General features: G+C 38.0%; 3 protein-coding genes across 3 annotated transcripts; 1 reads left to right on the top strand and 2 right to left on the bottom strand.

The window, feature by feature from the left end:
* Positions 1-275: 275 nt before the first annotated feature.
* On the top strand, positions 276-4,902 carry LOC114353062 (probable cation-transporting ATPase W08D2.5). Its single transcript, XM_028304881.1, has 2 exons — positions 276-412; positions 3,654-4,902. Exon 2 carries the CDS (start codon positions 3,700-3,702, stop codon positions 4,492-4,494), a length of 795 nt encoding a protein of 264 aa, XP_028160682.1. The 5' UTR covers positions 276-412; positions 3,654-3,699; the 3' UTR covers positions 4,495-4,902.
* Positions 4,903-7,076: 2,174 nt separating this feature from the next.
* On the bottom strand, positions 7,077-8,324 carry LOC114353061 (WAS/WASL-interacting protein family member 3-like). The gene has a single exon (XM_028304880.1). The coding sequence runs from the start codon at positions 8,322-8,324 to the stop codon at positions 7,077-7,079; it is 1,248 nt and encodes a 415-aa protein (XP_028160681.1).
* Positions 8,325-8,595: 271 nt separating this feature from the next.
* On the bottom strand, positions 8,596-17,077 carry LOC114353060 (protein FAM98A-like). The gene is made up of 8 exons (XM_028304879.1): positions 16,967-17,077; positions 16,276-16,508; positions 15,796-15,935; positions 15,187-15,322; positions 14,047-14,221; positions 12,701-13,199; positions 9,423-9,623; positions 8,596-9,000 (listed from the first exon to the last, which is right to left on the bottom strand). Exons 1-8 carry the CDS (start codon positions 17,002-17,004, stop codon positions 8,596-8,598), a joined length of 1,827 nt encoding a protein of 608 aa, XP_028160680.1. The 5' UTR covers positions 17,005-17,077.
* Positions 17,078-18,341: the final 1,264 nt, after the last annotated feature.

The following is an 18,341-nucleotide window of genomic DNA, read 5'->3' as shown; positions in this document are numbered from 1 at the left end:
TGACCTACATAGCTTGCAGAATTTCTAAAATCAGGTGGCAGTGGGCGAGGCACATGGCTCGTAGAGCTGATGGCCGTTGGGCGTCATCTAAAGTTCTCGAGTTTCCACTCTCGGGTTCTCGGAAAGTACAGCGGGCAGCGCAGGACCGGTCGCTATAGAAATCTTTGGCGGAGGCGTTTGTCCAGCAGTGGACTTAATTTGGCTGAAACGAACGAACTGGCTTTTCGTTCCCAGTTGTATTCGTTATGATTAATGTAATATTTTTGTTAGGCATGTGCGGCGACGGCGCCAACGACTGCGGCGCGCTACGGGCGGCGCACACCGGCATCTCGCTGTCGCAGACCGAGAGCAGCGTGGCCGCGCCCTTCACATCGGCTCATCCCGACATCGTCTGTGTCTCCAGGGTACTTAGGTAAGAATGGCTGTAGCCAGGGGACTAAGTGGTGTAGCCAGGGGACTAAGTGGTGTAGCCTGGGGACGCAATGGCAGGGTGTAGCCACGGGATCAAGGTACTACTGGCGTACTAGTGTAGCCAAGGGATTAGGACATGATTGGCGTGGTATAGCCAAAAGACTCAGGTATGATAACTGGAGAGCAGCGTGGCCGCGCCCTTCACCTCAGCTCACCCCGACATCGTCTGCGTCTCTAGGGTGCTCAGGTAAGTGGCTGTAGCCAAGGGATGCAGTTGGCCAAGAAATGCATGTTGTAGTCAGGGGACGCAGTAGTGTTAAACAGGGTACTCATCTAGCCGTGTAGCATGTAATGTATCAGATACTGTATCAAGTGAGTAAGGCACGAGCCCGCTGCGAGCTGCTCGCGCGTGGTTCGCAGGGAGATCGCAGCGACCCGCCGAGTGGCGGTATCACTGCGAGCACAAAGGCGGCTCGCAGTAGGATTCAGGAGCTCGCAGCCAGATACACGATGACCGTGGACGAGCCGTACTCACTTGAAGGTCGGTTACGTTACATGCTACGTTACGTGCTACATGGCAGGTGAGTACCCTGCCTTACGCCACACTACTAAAGTCTTTCCAATATAGCTTGATTAGAATGACAGCTGTCAAACGAATGTGACTAGTGCTGGGTATGTTTCGTACGGTTCACATAGATGTATCGATAAGTTTTCGAAAAAATGATATAAAAAAATGCACCCAATTTTTCTTCATATCTTTATTCATAAAAATGTCAATTATAATTTAAATTTAAAGACAGTAAAATTTAAAATTCATGTCAAGGGTGTACAACCTAAGTCGTAGTCATTATCATCAGTGTTCTTCAGTGGTTTTTTCCTCTCGCTAGAGGGCGGTAGGCATCTCTTCTAGAGCAACGGTGCTATGAATACCCAAAAAATTACCGGTGATTGATTTCCGATGTTTGATTATTTAAGAATGAAATGTTTTTTGGTTTTTTAGAAAAACTTATAACTTGACTTAAATATGTTAAAAAATTAGTTAGAAAAAAAATTTGTTAAATAATATGTTAAAAAATTAGTTTTAATTTAATATGACATTTGTCGATATGTCCCATCACTAACATTTTTGTAACTCGAGATAGCCTTGTAGAGACGTCGTTAATACTCTAGCTTGATTTTTATAATTTCGAATTACTACTTATTGGTGTAATTTAACGCTGCATTTACACGAAATTATAGTTTTAATTTAATATGACATTTGTCGATATGTCCCAACACTAACATTTTTGTAACTCGAGATAACCTTGTAGAGACGTCGTTAATACTCTAGCTTGATTTTTATAATTTCGAATTACTACTTATTGGTGTAATTTAACGCTGCATTTACACGAAATTAACATTTTTATTGGAAGCACTGTCGTCGAAAATATTGTTTGTAGGTCAGACGTGAATTATTTCTTGTCCGCCAATATTTAGCTCTCATTGATCGCTACTACAAAGTTATGTCGTTACTTTTGATGGCAGCTGTCATTCTAATCAAGCTATATTGGATAGACTATAGCACCACAACTTGAGAGCAGCGTCGCCGCGCCCTTCAGCTCGGCGCATCCCGACATCGTCTGTGTCTCCAGGGTGCTCAGGTATGAATGGCCAGGGGACAGTGGTGTAGTCCTAGGTGTACGAGTCAACTCGCACATTTTTATTAGTAATTAATTTATTGTTAACTTGCATTTTATTCATGCACTTTGGCCAGCTACGCCTGACCTACATTTGGGACTTTGTTAGTTCTAACATTTTTATTATCAGTGCAATAAAGCATTCGGCAGCTAATACACGTCTTTCAATAAATCCCATCAGCGGTTGATATGGCGTAGTTGTCTGACATCTTGACATCAGTCTTACTTTGACACCACATCTTACACTAGGGGACTCGAGTATGACAGGTGGAGAATAGCTTGGCCCTGAAATATAAATGGTCACACTCAGATAAAAGTTATTTATAGCCTGACCAGGAACATAAAAACCCTCGCCATGTTGCGGAAAACTAATGGTACTAATTTCTTTTAATGGCAACAGTAACTGATAACTTCATTGTCATGTCACCTTGCATGTCAGTCTATTGCTGTCAAAGTGTAAACAAACTTTATTTTAAACTAGCTTTCCGCCCGCGGCTTCGCCCGCGTGGAATTTTGTCTGTCACAGAAAAACTTTATCGCGCGCGTCCCTGTTTCAAAAACCGGGATAAAAACTATCCTATGTTCTTTCCCGGGACTCAAACTATCTCTATGCCAAATTTCATCAAAATCGGTTGCGAGGTTTAAGCGGGAAAGCGTAACAGACAGACAGACAGACAGACAGACAGACAGACAGAGTTACTTTCGCATTTATAATATTAGTTGGGATGTGCGCAATTGATTTTGTGAATTAAATTGCTAAAATCTTTTTATAGTCGTGAAAGAAAAATGGTTTACAATGTGTTAAAGTATTTGTCGAAGAGAAATACTAAGGGTTCGGACAATATTTTCATTGAATAATGTTTCCGACAAAGGTTGTCAAATTGACTGACATGTTTATCGCATAGTACAGTCCACTATGAAAATTAGTTGTGGTTTGTTTCAACTACCTATTTTAAAAAAATTTGTCACTTTCTAAGTGTTGAATTTTATGGAATTGGGAAAGAAGTACCGAGTTTGAAGCGTTCATGAGCAAACATTGCAGTTGAATATTCAAGTTCTGAATTTGATTATTGATGAATAATAAAATAAATCCTACTAGCTCGATTGATGTTTTCATTTAATTTATTTAAACAAGGTTACCTATAATAATATTTTTTCGTTAATTCATGAAAATATCAAATTAGCCCGTAATCCTGAATCCTGATACATAAAGTTAGCCTATTAATTTAACACAGGTACGACTATACTCAGTGTTGCACTATCAAATGCATTTGACGCGCCTCTATGCCAGGGTTTTTATGTTCCTGGTCAGGCTATAAAATTTTCAACCTACAAGTTGAACTATTGTGTCGAAAATGGTAGGCTTTAACTTTTATCTGAGTGTGACCATTTCGCGAATGGGTGTCTGCGTCAAACCCTTAACGAACTAGTGTACTTTCAAATTCGCAGTCCGTTGCTCACTCATAAACGATTGGGCTTATTTATGTCTTAATCAATTAATTATAGCTCAATCTATTTCAAACTAATACATTGTCTCTGACTCTAAAACATAATTTTGTTTTCCAGGGAGGGCCGCGCCGCTCTCACCACATCGTTCGGCGTGTTCAAGTTCATGATCGCGTACTCACTCACCGAGTTTCTCTCTGTGGCGTTCTTGTACTATTTCGACGCGAATCTCACAGACTTCCAGTTCCTATACATAGATGTCGCCTTGATCGTCAACTTCGCGTTTTTCTTCGGCATGACGGAGGCTTATACGGGAAAACTATGTAAGATACCACCTTTAACATCTTTGCTAGGGTTAGTCCCTCTATTTTCTCTTATAGGACAACTCGGGCTCATATTTATAACGCAGTATTTAAGCTACTACGCGTTGACGACTTTCCCCTGGTACGAAAGACACACTTATGCAGGAGAAGAAGCGAACGAATGTTGGGAGAACTACGCCATTTTTACTGTGTCTATGTTCCAGTACATAACTCAGGCTATAGTTTTCAGTCACGGGTCTCCGTATAGAAAATCTGTCATTACAAACAAACAGCTTATGATAAGCGCTGTCATCATGACAGCTATCAGTGCATACATAACGATCTCCCCTGCGCAATGGTTGGCCACGTTCTTGGAACTGCGAATGCCGAAAGATTCTTTGCTATCCTACATGATTATTATACTAGCAATAATTAATTTCATAGTAGCTTTATTCTTTGAGAGGGTTATAATACAGTTCCTGATGGAAAGTAAGCAGTTTATACCTAAGTTTTTGAAAGAGAAAAAAGTGATGAAAACTCCTCACCTAATGATCAAAAGGCAACTGACAGATATGGACTACCTAGATTATGATAGCTCAGTCAGTTTTGATAAGGAAGTTATTATTACTTCTGATTCTAGTTCGGGGAAAGAAAGCTGATCTATTTAAACTTGTTTGAAGACGTGAACAAACCATTTATCAATAGTTGATGTATATTGTATTACTTTTCAACCATATCAATGACGGGTCAATGAATTTATACTATTCAGTATTTTAATTACGACCTTATTATGACAATTTTAGAAAGTTATATTTTTACACGAAAGTATAATATACTAGGCAAATTATTTATTTACTGTCGATTTTTTTACAGTATTCTACAATTTTAAATGAAATATTTTCGCTGTATTTTGTTATATTAGATTTACTGGTAAATCTAAAAAGCTTTTATTATATTTTTGAATCGCAATTTTATAACGTTTCTTAAATCGAATATCTAATGCAGTCTATATTTTAGCAGTGCATTACGTTTTAGGTCAATTATACCATGTTTTTTCTATAATTATACTTAATCTTTTTTAAATCCATTACTTATGTTTTTTTCATGACTTCTAAAAGGAGTTAATATTACACATGTATTATTATTAAGTATGAAAGAATAGTTCAAATTATGAGTCATATTATGACATAGAGCCGATCTTAACTTATGAAACGTAATTTAGGTGATCAACAAAATGTTTTTATTTACATTAGAATTTAATTAAATGTATTATTACCGTACGTGGTTACCTCATAACACCGTATTGTTTGATTAATATATTTATAATAATTAGTTAATATCAGAATTAGGCGAATAATACATAGTAATGATCAATTTTGGACTTATTAATGCAATTCAAGGTTATAACTTTTAAAGAAACTTACTTTTTTTTTCAATTAATTATATTAATAACTAACTGCTAAGTGGTTAATATGCTTATTTTTTACCTATCTACTTTCTATCATCTACTCAATTTTATAATATACCTACTTATTTAATTCAATTTTTATTTTATGTTAATATTTTTACTAATGTACTAAGCACAAATGTGATACATACTAAACGTACATTGTAAGTGCCTTATTAGTTTTAAGTTGAAACATTCCAATTATTTTGGTGCTGTCAACCAAAAATGTAAGCCATTAATTTATACATATAAGTGCCTTATAAGGGAGAGTCCGCTAATTTGGACCAGTTTTTTACAATCCCATTTTACACATAGTTTTCTTTTGTTTTTGCTAATGTCCATGGTATATAATAAAAGATACATTATTCAACTTACTATTTCATAAGTATTAATTAACATGATTGTTGTATATTTAGCACAAATCAACAAAGTACGAGTTCAGAGCTTCGGTCCAATTTAGCCAACCGGTTGGATAATTTGTACCACAGGGTTACTAAATTGAATTTCAATAAATTTCAAGCCTATAAAAAAACTATGGCAAAATATTATACGATACATTCTTAACAAATTAGGAAACGAAAAGGAACAGTAGTTAATAACATAGACAATCGATATTGTTTTACACGTTATCACGATTTTGAGTACAAGTTTTGTAATTCCAATTATCGTAACGCACACTTGTACCTAATCTACTTTGCCAGTCTTTTGCTTTCATTTATTGTTAGTCAAACATAACTACGCTATTATAACTTCAAAATATGATTTACTAAAAAAAAATTCAAAATCCTTTGGTAAAGTTCCATACAACTTGGTGTGGTACAATTTAGCCGACTAGGTGATAGTGCCTTTACAAAATTGGTAAAAAATATAGCTTATAAGTACCGAAAAATGTTTCAAATAATTGTAATCCACACTAATTTACGCTTCTAAATAATATATTAGAAACACCCTGTGATTAAATTTAACAAAATTACAAACTAAACATGAATTGTCAAAAGTTACTTGAAAACAATGAAAAAATACTTTTCAAAATAAAACACACGTTATTGTTGTCACGGCAAAAACCACATGGCCGATATTAATTGATTTTAGTTGTGTATCGCTGAGTGTTGCAATTACAGACATTCAATAAATACTTTACGAAATATGAGGGTGGTACAATTTACCCGGCGCCGGTACAATACTGAACTCTCCCCTATGTTAGTTTTACTAAACTTTGTATTTATATTAAGCATTAAATTATATGTGTCAGCTTTAGGAACCACTAAAATAATATAATTTGTTTCTATAAATTCGCACAACTAGTAACAATCTAATTTATATTATGTATCATTCAAAGATTCGACTGTGATCGCTTCTCTACTTCGCTCCTATGTGAACAAAACTTGGCGAATAATTAATTCGCTTTCGAGATTTGTTTTGCTGAGATTGCAGCTTTGTTTGCAAGATTGTCGGTCTCTGATATCGACTATTCTGGTACAGTCAGTGTCAAATACTTCATGACACCCACAATAGCCAAAAAGTTCGCAACAAGTCTTAGTTACAATACTAGGGATGATGACTGGGTAATGAAATCGAAATTTTGTTTAGTCCGTCAGACAGATAATAAAAAAATTTTGGACACATTTTTTTTTTCATAATCGAATAATTACAGTATTAAATTGAGTTGAAATGTCGCGTGACGTCACTTTTGAGTAAAATATGTCAAGCGTGACGTAATGCGCTATTTCAAATCGATGTAGCACTGTTATTATTCAATTATGAAAGAAAATAAAAATATGAGTCTAATATTTTCTAATAANCTTCAGGAATCCCCAAGGTCATATATACCTCCTTGTATTTGGGGGGTAAATGCCTATGACCATCACCTTCCTTCACCGACATACTCAAGCATTGCCAGGTATCGACCTGGTACCAAGGGTTCTGGGAGCAAAGGACTTTCTGAATCATCGCCGCGTCGGTGATAAAGGTATGCAAAAGAAGACCGGCTCTGATCTTCCTCTTCAAGTCGGAAAGTTTCACGACTACTAAAGTGGTATCAGGGATGGGAGATGGTATGGATTTCAGAGCGTTTTCTAGCCAGTCGCGAGTGTAATCATTCTCGCACCACATCGCCAGGGCCCCTTGGTAGAGATAAGGGCGCCCGCGGAAAGATGGAGCTAGAACGGTCTGAGACGGAGACAGGACTACTTCCACGATGCTATCTACGATGGCATCCTGAAGTTGTCTTGCCTGGCTCGAAGAAAGGGATCCTTGCGGGACAGTAGTGACTGCTATTTGCAGTTCCAATTGACTCTGATCTATCACCGTCCGTGTAGGATTCGCGGTGGTTTTCGTGCGTTTGGCTTCCTCGGGAGACTTGGTTTCAAGTCGAGGGCGCTTTTTGGAAGGCACAATCCCAGGTTGCTTTTCAGGGGTCGCCGAAGCCGTCCGCCGACCGCGTTTCCCTCTCGGAGTTTGTCTCTTTGACTGGCTAGATAACGTCGGTGGTGGTGGTAATTTGGAGGTGGAAGGCATATGGTCTGTTGGTGGAGGTATCATGACACTTTGTGCCTTAGTCGACACCTTAGAAATGGGCATAGGTGGTGGTAATTTGGAGGTGGAAGGCATACACTCTGGTGGTGGTGGTATCATGACTCTTTGTGCCTCAGTCGACACATTAGAGATAGGCGTAGTTGGTGCTAACTTGGAGCTGAAAGGGATATGCTCTGGTGGTGGTGGAATCATGACACTTTGTGCCTCAGTCGACACATTAGAGATGGGCTTGGGTCGTGGTGGTGATGGTGGTAACTTGGAAGTCGAAGGCATATGCTCTGGTGATGCTGGTGGTAATTTTGTGGTGGACAGGATATGCTCTGGTGATGGTGGTATCATGACACTTTGTGCCTCAGTATACACTTTAGAGATGGGGGTCGGGGGTGGTACTTTGGAGCTGGATGGGATATTATCTGGTGATCGTGGTGGTTTAACGAAACTTTGTGTCTGAGTCACCTTAGAAATGGATGGCATATATGGTGAAGGAATCATGACACTTTGTACCATAGTAGCAACCTTGGAAATGGGGGGAATATGTGGTGGTGGTATCATGACACTTTGTGCCTTCAACACCTTAGAGGTGGAAGGCAATTCGCGCTGCGTTTCCGCTGCGATTGCGATTTGCTTCTCTAATCTGCGGGCCTTCCGTCTCGCGCGGCTGTTGCGACTGCGTTCCGGTCGGCCCTTTTGCTTTGTACCCTTTTTAGGGCGTTTTTGTAGTACAACGGTCCACGGTTGCAGTGGTATTACGGTGTCACTTGGTGAAGCGGTCGGTAAGTCACTCGGTGAAGCGATCCGGTAGATCACTCGGTGAAGCGGTCGGTAAGTCATTCGATGAAGCGGTCGGTAGGTCACTCGGTGAAGTGGTCGGTAGGTCACTCGGTAAAGTGGTCGGAAGATCACTCGGTGAAGCGGTCGGTATTTGTACGAGTTTGGCAAGGTCCTTTGAAGCTGACTTTTGGCATCCTTTGTCTCCAGAATACGCGGGAAAGAGCGGTCTAGATTCTTCGCCGTGGGTGCCTTCCTGGGGTAAATCCTTAAATTCTGTCATCATATTAGTAGGAGGAAGATGATGATGATGATGAATCCCGTATACCTGAGGGCCCGCAGTCCGCTGCTGCCACGAAGGCATTTCTGGAGGTGGAGGCTGTTGTTCGTTTGGCCTCCCTCCTCTGTCGGGAACCTAAAACAATAGATTTGTCAATCAAACAATAAATTACGAAGTTATGCTGACTTGAAAGTTCCGCGTGACGTCACACCGTGCTACACTTTTAATCAGGCCTTGACGTCACGGGTTGGCCGCTTTAACTCTGTCAATTTTCATTAGTTTGAAAAGGTGAAAAATACGAGTATTTTTTGATAAGTTAACTGACAGACTAATTCAAACTCTTGCTTTTTTACCCAGGAAACATTCCTATAATCTCACTCTAGTGTCAACCTAAAATGCAGTGCCCGACAGTAGGTAGGGTCCATAATTGTATCTTTTGTAAACATTATGGAAGCAATAAACTATTTAGTATTAGTATGGAGTACATACTCGTATGTAGGTATTACCTTATGAAAATAAAATAAGAAATTGACAATTGAGTCGTTGGTAAATCTTACCTGTCCTATGACAACTTTATTGACATCACTTCTTGTGTTCTTCCGGACAGATACGCTGGAGGTTTTCTCAACTTGAAGCAGCGATGTCCGAGCCGCTAGGAAGTCGGACAGCCGGACGTCCGGCTTGACTTTGAGCTGCTCGCGTTTCGGACGGTACGTGGATTGGATGACGTCCTTCTTGGTTTTGAGGCGATCGGACCACTAGAAAATAAATGTTCATTATAATCCACCATTTTTTTAAGAGTGAAATAAATAACTTTATTTTACCACTTACTAATGGGCCTCATAAGAAGGCTCACCAAAACGGCGATGAAGCGATGGCAATTTTTTAATGTTGAAGCTAATTAATTTTCCTAAACAATATTGTAAATGGAATGGATAAATTAAATGAAATGGAGCGTGCTATGCTCGGAGTTTCCCTGCGTGATCGAATCAGAAATAAGAAGATCCGGAGGAGAACCAAAGGTACAAATACCGACATAGCCCACAGAATTGGTAAAATCAAGTGGCAGTGAGCGGGTCACATAACTCGCAGACCTGATGGCCGTTGGGGCAGGAAAGTTCTCGAGTGGCGACCACGAGCTGGAAGACGTACCAGGCCTGTTCATCTCCGCGAGTTTACATCGAAAACAAAACACGCACAATGGCCCACCTACAGGATACTATTCGACAAGGCCTCACATACGAGCGAACATTGACTCACGCACGCGTATTCTTGTGTATGATGGAAGAAAAAAAAAAAAAAATACTGTGCAGTATTTAACTGCCTAAATAATAATAATAAAATCACAGAATGTACTTTTTTAAGTTGCCTCAAGACACTGAGAGGTAANAACTAGTGTAATCTATATGACGGACAAATAATTGAAATTTTGTCATCTAGCCTATTGGAATAAGGTTATATTGTCACCTTTTTGGACACTGAGTGTCACGAACTACCGTAAACCTGTATTTTTAGATATCGATGTTTTATTTCCTAATGGAATTGAGAATCTTTTCCATTGCAAATTAGGATCTAAAAAACTGTTATGTTACTTGTTTAAAAGTTAATTTGACATTCCAAATGATTAATAAATAATAAATAGTTATAATTAGAAAAAGAGATGCAATCTCTTTTGTGATAATTTAATTACCTACTTTATGTAAGATATTTGTCGCTGTGTAGTTTATGTTGTGAACATAAAAATATATTGAATGTTCATGAAATTTCCGTTTTTTATTGTCTCTTATCTTTTTTATCCTTGAATTTTTTTGTTCAAGAGTATTTTTACAGAGGGTTTGTCCATATTATCGTAAACTGATACTGGCAGCGACAGGCGTTATTTTTACTATTTTATATCTACCCGCATAGGTATTTCTTATGTTTTTGGGGCTTACTTTCCTGTCTATGAATAGTGTAAGAATGAGAACATAATAAAACAGTTTGATGTTTTTAAAATATTTATTACTTACTAGTTTTAGTTTTAAAATTTCTTTATTGACATAAATACGTAACAAACAAGTGAATAACAAAGATACTGTACATTGCTACAACTATAACATTCGCTAAACGTTAATCTTACCAGGCTACTAGCGCCTCCAAAGATTTTACACACCAATGTTCAAACTGATAAAACGTATTGTAAGTGCTAAATTAATCAATAAACTAGGTGCAACATTTTTGTGATAAACATTGCTTATTGCTATCTATTTTATTAAGTAAGGCGGTAGATGTGCGCCAAAAAAAAACTTATTAGCTACAAAAAACGATTGACCAAACCGGAGCTAGCAACCAGTGGCGCGGGCCGCGATAGGAGCTACCCTGCCTCCCACCGTCATACGTTAGTAAGGTGTGCGAGGGGGCACCGCTCCGAGACGCGGGGCTCGTGAGACTGGTCAGGCGGGAACAAAACGTAGTGATGCGGTAAACGGTAAGTTCCGTATTTGTCGATGTAACGCAAGTCAGTTAATGTGGTTTTGCAAATATTGGCTATTAACTCATTAGTGTTGTATTTATTCATTGCATAAAATTTTAAAGTTAATTTATAAATAAAATCTTTTAAAAATGGAAATTGTATGTCTACATGTAGTGTTTTTAAATTCGTTTTAAATGGAGTATTAAAGGCAATTTTCAATGCCCTGTTTTGGATAGTTTGAAGTAGGTCATAGTTTGTCAGACATGTACTACTCCATACAGGGCATGCGTAAGTTAAGCATGGTCTTATAAGTGTTTTATAAATGAGTAATTTAGTACCTGGGCTTAGTTTAGATTTGCGATTCATTATAGGCCCAAGTGACCCTAACGCTTTAGCACCTTTTATCCTGACGTTGGTAACGTGCTTTGTCCAATTCAACTTCTGGTCTAAGACAACCCCGAGGTATCGCACTGAATTACTCCAGGGAATTATATAGCCGTCTATTTTTAAGTTCTTTGTAGGTGGTTGTCTTTTTCGAGTGAATAAAATCGCTTCAGTTTTTGAGCTGTTTAATTTAAGCTTCCAGTCTGTGAAGTACGTGTGCAGTGCATCAAGGGACAATTGGAGCCGGTCTATTACTAAACTAATGTCTTCCGAGGATGTAAACGAGGCTGTGTCGTCTGCAAAACAAGCTAAGCGAGTTCGGGGCTGTATTGGCATATCATTGATGTATAAAATGAATAGATATGGACCAAGAATGGAACCTTGGGGCACACCAGCAGGTATTAAATGCAACGACGACTCAGCCGACCCAATATGTACCTTAAAGTTTCTATTTTGTAGGTACGATCTGATCAATTTGACCAGACACAAAGGGATACCAAAACCAATCAGTTTATGCAAAAGGCCATCGTGCCATACGGTATCGAAGGCCTTTTCTATGTCAAGTAAGAACATTCCAGTAGACTGTTTGATGTTGAGAGAGTGCGCAATATGTTCGGATACGCGAGCTAATTGTTGAACAGTAGAATGAGATGCTCGGAACCCGAACTGCTCATTTAGAATTGACTGATCAGTGCATTTTAAGAGTCGTTTATAGATAACCTTCTCAAACAGCTTACCAGTGGTGGAAAGCAAACTAATTGGTCTGAAATTGGTAGGTATTGTATTGTCTTTGCCAGGTTTTTTTAAGGCTATTACCTTAGCAGTTTTCCAAGCATCAGGAAAATAGCCAAGATAAAAGCAACCATTAAAGATTTTAGTAAGAAGTACTAGAGCTTTCTGAGACAGGTTTTTAAGCATAAGATTGTGTATGTCGTCTTCACCTGGTGACTTGCGATTTTTTAATTTTTTTATGAAAGAACGAAGTTCATGTGGTGTTACTGGGTATTGGAGAACATTGTCTTTGTGACTATCCAGAACATTCATTGAAGCAAGCACCTTATTTTCAATGACTTTGTCACTGCACCAATCCTTAGTAAGGCACATATTTGAGTTAAATGCTAAGGCAAGTTCATTTGCTTGTTCAACAGCCGAAGTGGCAAGAGTACCATTAGGTCTTTTTAACGGAGGAATGATAGAAGAATTGGATTGAAAGGACCTAGTGAGTCGCCAGAGGTCAGAGTTAGCATTGTCGACCTTCGCCAGTTTATCGTTCCAGATCTTGTCTTGATGGTATGTAATGAGGCTTCGTATGCATGCCTGGATTTTGTTAACCAAAGAGCGCAATTGCCTCTTTAAGTCACCACGAGGTAGCTTTTGCTCTCGGTTGCGCAGAGCGTTCTTTTGACGTATAAGCTTTTTAATATAACTCGGCAGCTTACGAGGACTGTCGTGATGCACGCTAGTTGGCACTTGGGTGTCCCTAGCTGTGATAAGGCAGCTGATAAAAGTGGCAACCGAATTATCAATTTCTGTTTTAGATTTTAGAGGCTTTGCACTTAGCACAATGTTATCATCCACTGAACTACGGAACTTTTTCCAGTCAGTTTTGTCATATCGATATGATTTGGATTTATGACTGGAGACTGATGATCCCCACAAGCGGACAAAAATTGGTAAGTGATTAGATGACAGTGCTGTAACCACCTCCAAATCACTCACCAAATCTGCATTTGACGCCAGTATGAGGTCGGGAGTCGTAGCGTTAAAGTCAGACCGGTAATTTAATTGTGTTGGTGAAGGAGGTGCATAGATAAAGTAGCTATTCGAAAGCATATGTCTGAAAAGGCTTCTACCTCGGGTATTACAATAACTACTATTCCAATAATCATGATTTGCATTAAAGTCACCACAAATCACAACATTCGGCCCTAATGAAAGTAGAGTATCTATATCTGAGTGGACAAGATGCAAATTAGGAGACTGGTATACAGAGGCAATTACCAACTCTTTGCCTGATACATTGATCCTAATTGCTATAGCTTCCATGTTTGTCATATTAGGTACGCTGACAACAGAATGGTGAATACGGTTTTTTACCAATATTGCTACACCCTGTCCTCTACCATTTGTGTTTTTATCTTTACGGTAACAAGTAAATCCCGGAGTATTAATTATAACATTTTTGGTAAGTTTGGTTTCACATAACGCTATTACATCGACAAATAAGTCACTCACCGCTAGGTCAAGTAGTTCATGCACTTTGTTTCTTACACCATCAGCGTTCCATGATATTATACCTAGTTTCGCACGACTAAACATAATGACCGAGATGCTCAAGAACTAACATGATTTTGTCGAACATTGATGTGCAAGATTGGAATTTAGTCCTGATATTCTTAATAGTTTCCATTATGTCGAGTATTTCCCTGGTGACGGGGTCCGTGGTCAGGTTGCTGTTGTTGCCTAATTCTTCAGCGGGTTTCTTACTTGAAGACGCTTGCTTAGGTGTTTCAGATAATACTGAGGCCCATGTTTTGAGTGTAGGTCCAGAAACGCCTATAGGTTGACGAGAAGCTGAAGTTCTATTCAGGGTTTTACTTAACAATCTGGATGTCGCCGTTTGTTCTTTTCGCTCACTAGCCCTTTTGTGTAGGCTTTCAACATATGAAACGCGCGTTTTGCATTCACGGTAGTTAGCTGGATGATCCTGGCCGCAATTGCAACATCGCGCAGGCTCTTTGCGATCTTTTTTTGGGCAATCGGTAGTCGAGTGATCCTCAATGCATTTGACACAGCGTGGAGGCATGTTACAGTTTTTCGATGAGTGTCCAAAGTTCTGGCATCTATAACACTGAGTTCCCGCTGAGCGATTCGGCTTAAACTTTTCGAATCCATACAGTAAACCTTGTAATATGAGTTTAAGATATCATCCATACAGTAAATAATGCTTCTATTTTTCCTACAAAAAGTTGACAGCAATTTCTCATGCAAAATTGCAAATATTTCAATCTGCACAATATACTAATGTGAATGTACCTTTAGATTTTACAACATCAATATTGAACGATGATGATGATGCACATACCTGGTACTTTAACTTTTACAGTGTCCTTTCGTTTAGCTGAATGATAATGATAAGTCATTATAAATTCGATAATATTTATTAACCCTTTAACCGTGACAGAGAATTTACTTTCATCTTCAAAATCATCAGTGTTTTACTACTAAGGTTTTACATTAAATATTTTAAAAATTGTGTAATCAGCAGATTGTATAAGATTCCCATAGAAGAATTACAATATTACAGCTCATAAAAGTATATCAATTGATTGGTGCTGTCAAATTATTTAAATTACATTTATTTAATGTAACCAATGATCCAGTGAAAGGGTAATTAGAATTACAAAAACTTCAATAGGCTGAACATGATAAAATCATTTTAATATGAATGAATTTTGTATCGATTAATAATTAATACTACATACCGTCTTTCTGAATGGTGTCCTTTAGTTTGGCTTCTAACTTAGCGAATAGCACTTCGGGGGTGATGTTCGGTGGAGGCTTGTTAAACTTCAATGCTATAAGAATGTCTTTCAGGTTCTTCGCAGTTGGTGACTCTTGCTGGAATAAATATATGTATTGACATTATGGTTATGAAGAGTATGTATGGGAAACCTATTTCATCATCATCATCTCAGCCATAGGACATCCACTGCTGAATATAGGCCTCCCCCAATGCTTTCAATGCTGCCTGGTTGGTAGAGACTAGCGGCCTGCGTCCAGCGCCTTCCTGCTACTTTTAAGGTCCACCTTGTGTTTTTTAGCTTTCATCTGTGCTAAATCTTGGTCGAAAATGTAAAATTTTATCGCTTAGATGTGAATTCTGCTGTGTTTTTAGTATCTTCCCCAATTTTTTTATTATGGTGCAGCGTAACTTGCCCTTCTTCTAAATTGCTTCATATAGAATTTAATTGTTGTGAGAATTAGAAATAGTGTTCAAATAACAGCAGTTTTTTCATGCTTTTGAGCATAAACAACAATTTTTTTCACATTTAAAATACAGTATGAAAGTAGACCAGATCTTTGTAACATACCACAATAATGTCCATGCCAGACGTAGACTTCTCCTTGGGGCAGTCAACGCGCTGCATTCTCGCTGCCATCAGCTCCGACACCAGATAGTCTAGCAGCAGAAGTCGGTCCTCCTTGCTTTGAAGTCGGGCTGACATGTGTCCTGTGGAAATTAAGGCATAAGTCTTATCCATGTTATTATGTCGTGTATAAATAAGCAGCATTTTTAAGCATTTATTCATAATTTTCAATAATTATTCAATATGTTCAAGTTATGAATCTTATTTCATATCAATAAAGTCCAGAATATTGAGGCAATTTAGGCACCACCATGTAAGGGGTTAAATAAGGTCAAAATCAATTACCTACCTATAATTATAAACTTTCATTACCCACTCAAATTATTCAGACTATACTTTTTCTTGGTAGTCTTATCACTAATCTAAGATAGATCTCCTACTTTATTTATATCTTTCTTTGTTAATCATTACATAAATACGTACCTACAACCAGCTTTTTGTAAGGACAACCCAACTCCTTCAAAAATGAGCTCAATTCTAGCAAAAACGAACTAGATTCGTCTACGCTGGTCATCATGTTGACAGTCTCTTCGAGTTGTAACAGCTTCTTTAGTTCTTCGGCTAGTATGTGGACCAGTTTGGTGAACTCTAACGATTTGGGCCCACCGTCAAGAGCTTTCGAAAATGCCACCTCATCGGAGAGGGGACCATCGTAGCTGTGAAAAAACATTATTTGTGGTTTACAAATTAAATAGTTACTGCATTGTAAGTTCAGAAAACTATCAAATTGTATAACTTTCCTTCATTTATGACTTTTACTTTCGTTTTTAAAATGTAAATAGACATAATAGTGGTTAGAAATGATTCCAGATGGTCACTAGAAATGGAAATAACAAACATACATACCAGCACCGTATTTAAATGTATAAATTAATTTATTGAGTTTTGCATAATTCTATCAAAAAATTGTAGAAAAAATGCTTACCTTACAAAAAATTTAGATCTAAAACATAACCTATATTTCAAAATCGAAGCATATTTCTAAAGGATTTCGCCAAGTCAGCAGGTTGAATATATTTTTAAACACGACTAGTAGTTTTATTCTATGTTTTTAAAGATAAATATGTAATAAAATCAATAACAGAGTAATAAAAAATAATATTGTGAAACTTACCCCAAGTCGGTAAGTGAATCTAATATATCGTTCTCCATTTTACTGTTAAAAACACCTTTGCAGTGTTGATTTTGTTGTAATTTAACCAATTAAATTCAAACCGGTAGTAAATTATTATCTTAGTTTTCTTCACGAAAATCGGCAAAAATATTTCGATGGATTTCCCGAATCCACGATTTTTTGCCTGACTGTCAAAAGCGGTGTTGCCAGTGTGTAAGACAACATTTGGCCACAAAATTGATTTCTGTTATTAAACTTGCGGAAACTACAAAACACTTTTTATTTTGACATGACATTTTATCGTTTTATTCAGATCAAAATAATTAAATACGTATAAGTAATAAAGTGCAGTTAATACAATTGTAGTGAAAAAAAAGTGTACTGATTGAGTTTCATTACTTTTTTTTTAAACTCCCAAAATCATGGGAGTTGGTAATTATTAATGGTATCATTATTGCAAACCAGTGGCGCTATCTGGTCAAATCTGGTGAGCGTTGAAGCGGTAGAAGTATGGCTCGGTGGTTAAATCAGTCGCCCTACAATACAAGCGAAAGGTCATGGGTTCTCACGGAAATTGAGCACAAAACACAAACATATTTATTTCGTGATCTGAGGGCATGAGGCTGAGTCCCGAGGTGTTTTAATTAAGCCAAAGAATTTCCTATAATGTCAGCCTGAAGAACTACAGAAGAAAAATTACAGAACAATATTATTTTTAGAATATTGTATTTATTGTTCTCTATTACTTTTTTTTTATTATTTAATGGAAACATATTATTATTTCTTTTTGCGATTTTATGATTCCAAAATTAATCTCAAACCCATCAAACAACATGTAACTTAATTAATTAATGCAGTAAAAACTTTATTTCTTTCTGCAAGTCTTCTAACTACGTAGTATTTTCAAGTCATACATACTCACTCTGTCTCATCACAACATTATCGCATGCATACTTAGGTCCGATATCAGATAGATACGCCTCTGTGTGAGTTCCTTTGTGCATGTTTGCGTGCTACCTGCGCGAGCGCCTCTTGTCACAGGTGTGTGTGTGTGTTATGCCGGCGCACCACTAGCCTTTTTGTGTAGGCTTTCAACATATGAAACGCGCGTTTTGCATTCACGGTAGTTAGCTGGATGATCCTGGCCGCAATTGCAACATCGCGCAGGCTCTTTGCGATCTTTTTTTGGGCAATCGGTAGTCGAGTGATCCTCAATGCATTTGACACAGCGTGGAGGCATGTTACAGTTTTTCGATGAGTGTCCAAAGTTCTGGCATCTATAACACTGAGTTCCCGCTGAGCGATTCGGCTTAAACTTTTCGACGGTGATGACACAGTTGCAGAGGTATTTAAGTTGTTTAAATTTAGCCATGTC

The sequence above is a fragment of the Ostrinia furnacalis genome, unplaced genomic scaffold, assembly GCF_004193835.3.
Source record: "Ostrinia furnacalis isolate ACB-3 unplaced genomic scaffold, ASM419383v2 OfSCF1580, whole genome shotgun sequence".
Classification (NCBI taxonomy): domain Eukaryota; kingdom Metazoa; phylum Arthropoda; class Insecta; order Lepidoptera; family Crambidae; genus Ostrinia; species Ostrinia furnacalis.
The sequence above is the reverse complement of the archived record's forward strand: the minus strand, read 5'-3'. Positions and strand labels throughout refer to the sequence as shown.

Excerpts from the sequence above, each read along its gene's own strand:
- LOC114353062 (XM_028304881.1), top strand. The coding sequence starts at position 3,700 with ATGATCGCGTACTCACTCACCGAGTTTCTCTCTGTGGCGTTCTTGTAC.
- LOC114353060 (XM_028304879.1), bottom strand. The coding sequence starts at position 17,004 with ATGGAGAACGATATATTAGATTCACTTACCGACTTGGG. Across the intron at positions 15,323-15,795 it reads CTGGCATGGACATTATTGTG|CAAGAGTCACCAACTGCGAA; the intron begins GTATGTTACAAA and ends TATTTATTCCAG. Across the intron at positions 14,222-15,186 it reads GGACACCATTCAGAAAGACG|TATTATCTGAAACACCTAAG; the intron begins GTATGTAGTATT and ends CATGGGCCTCAG.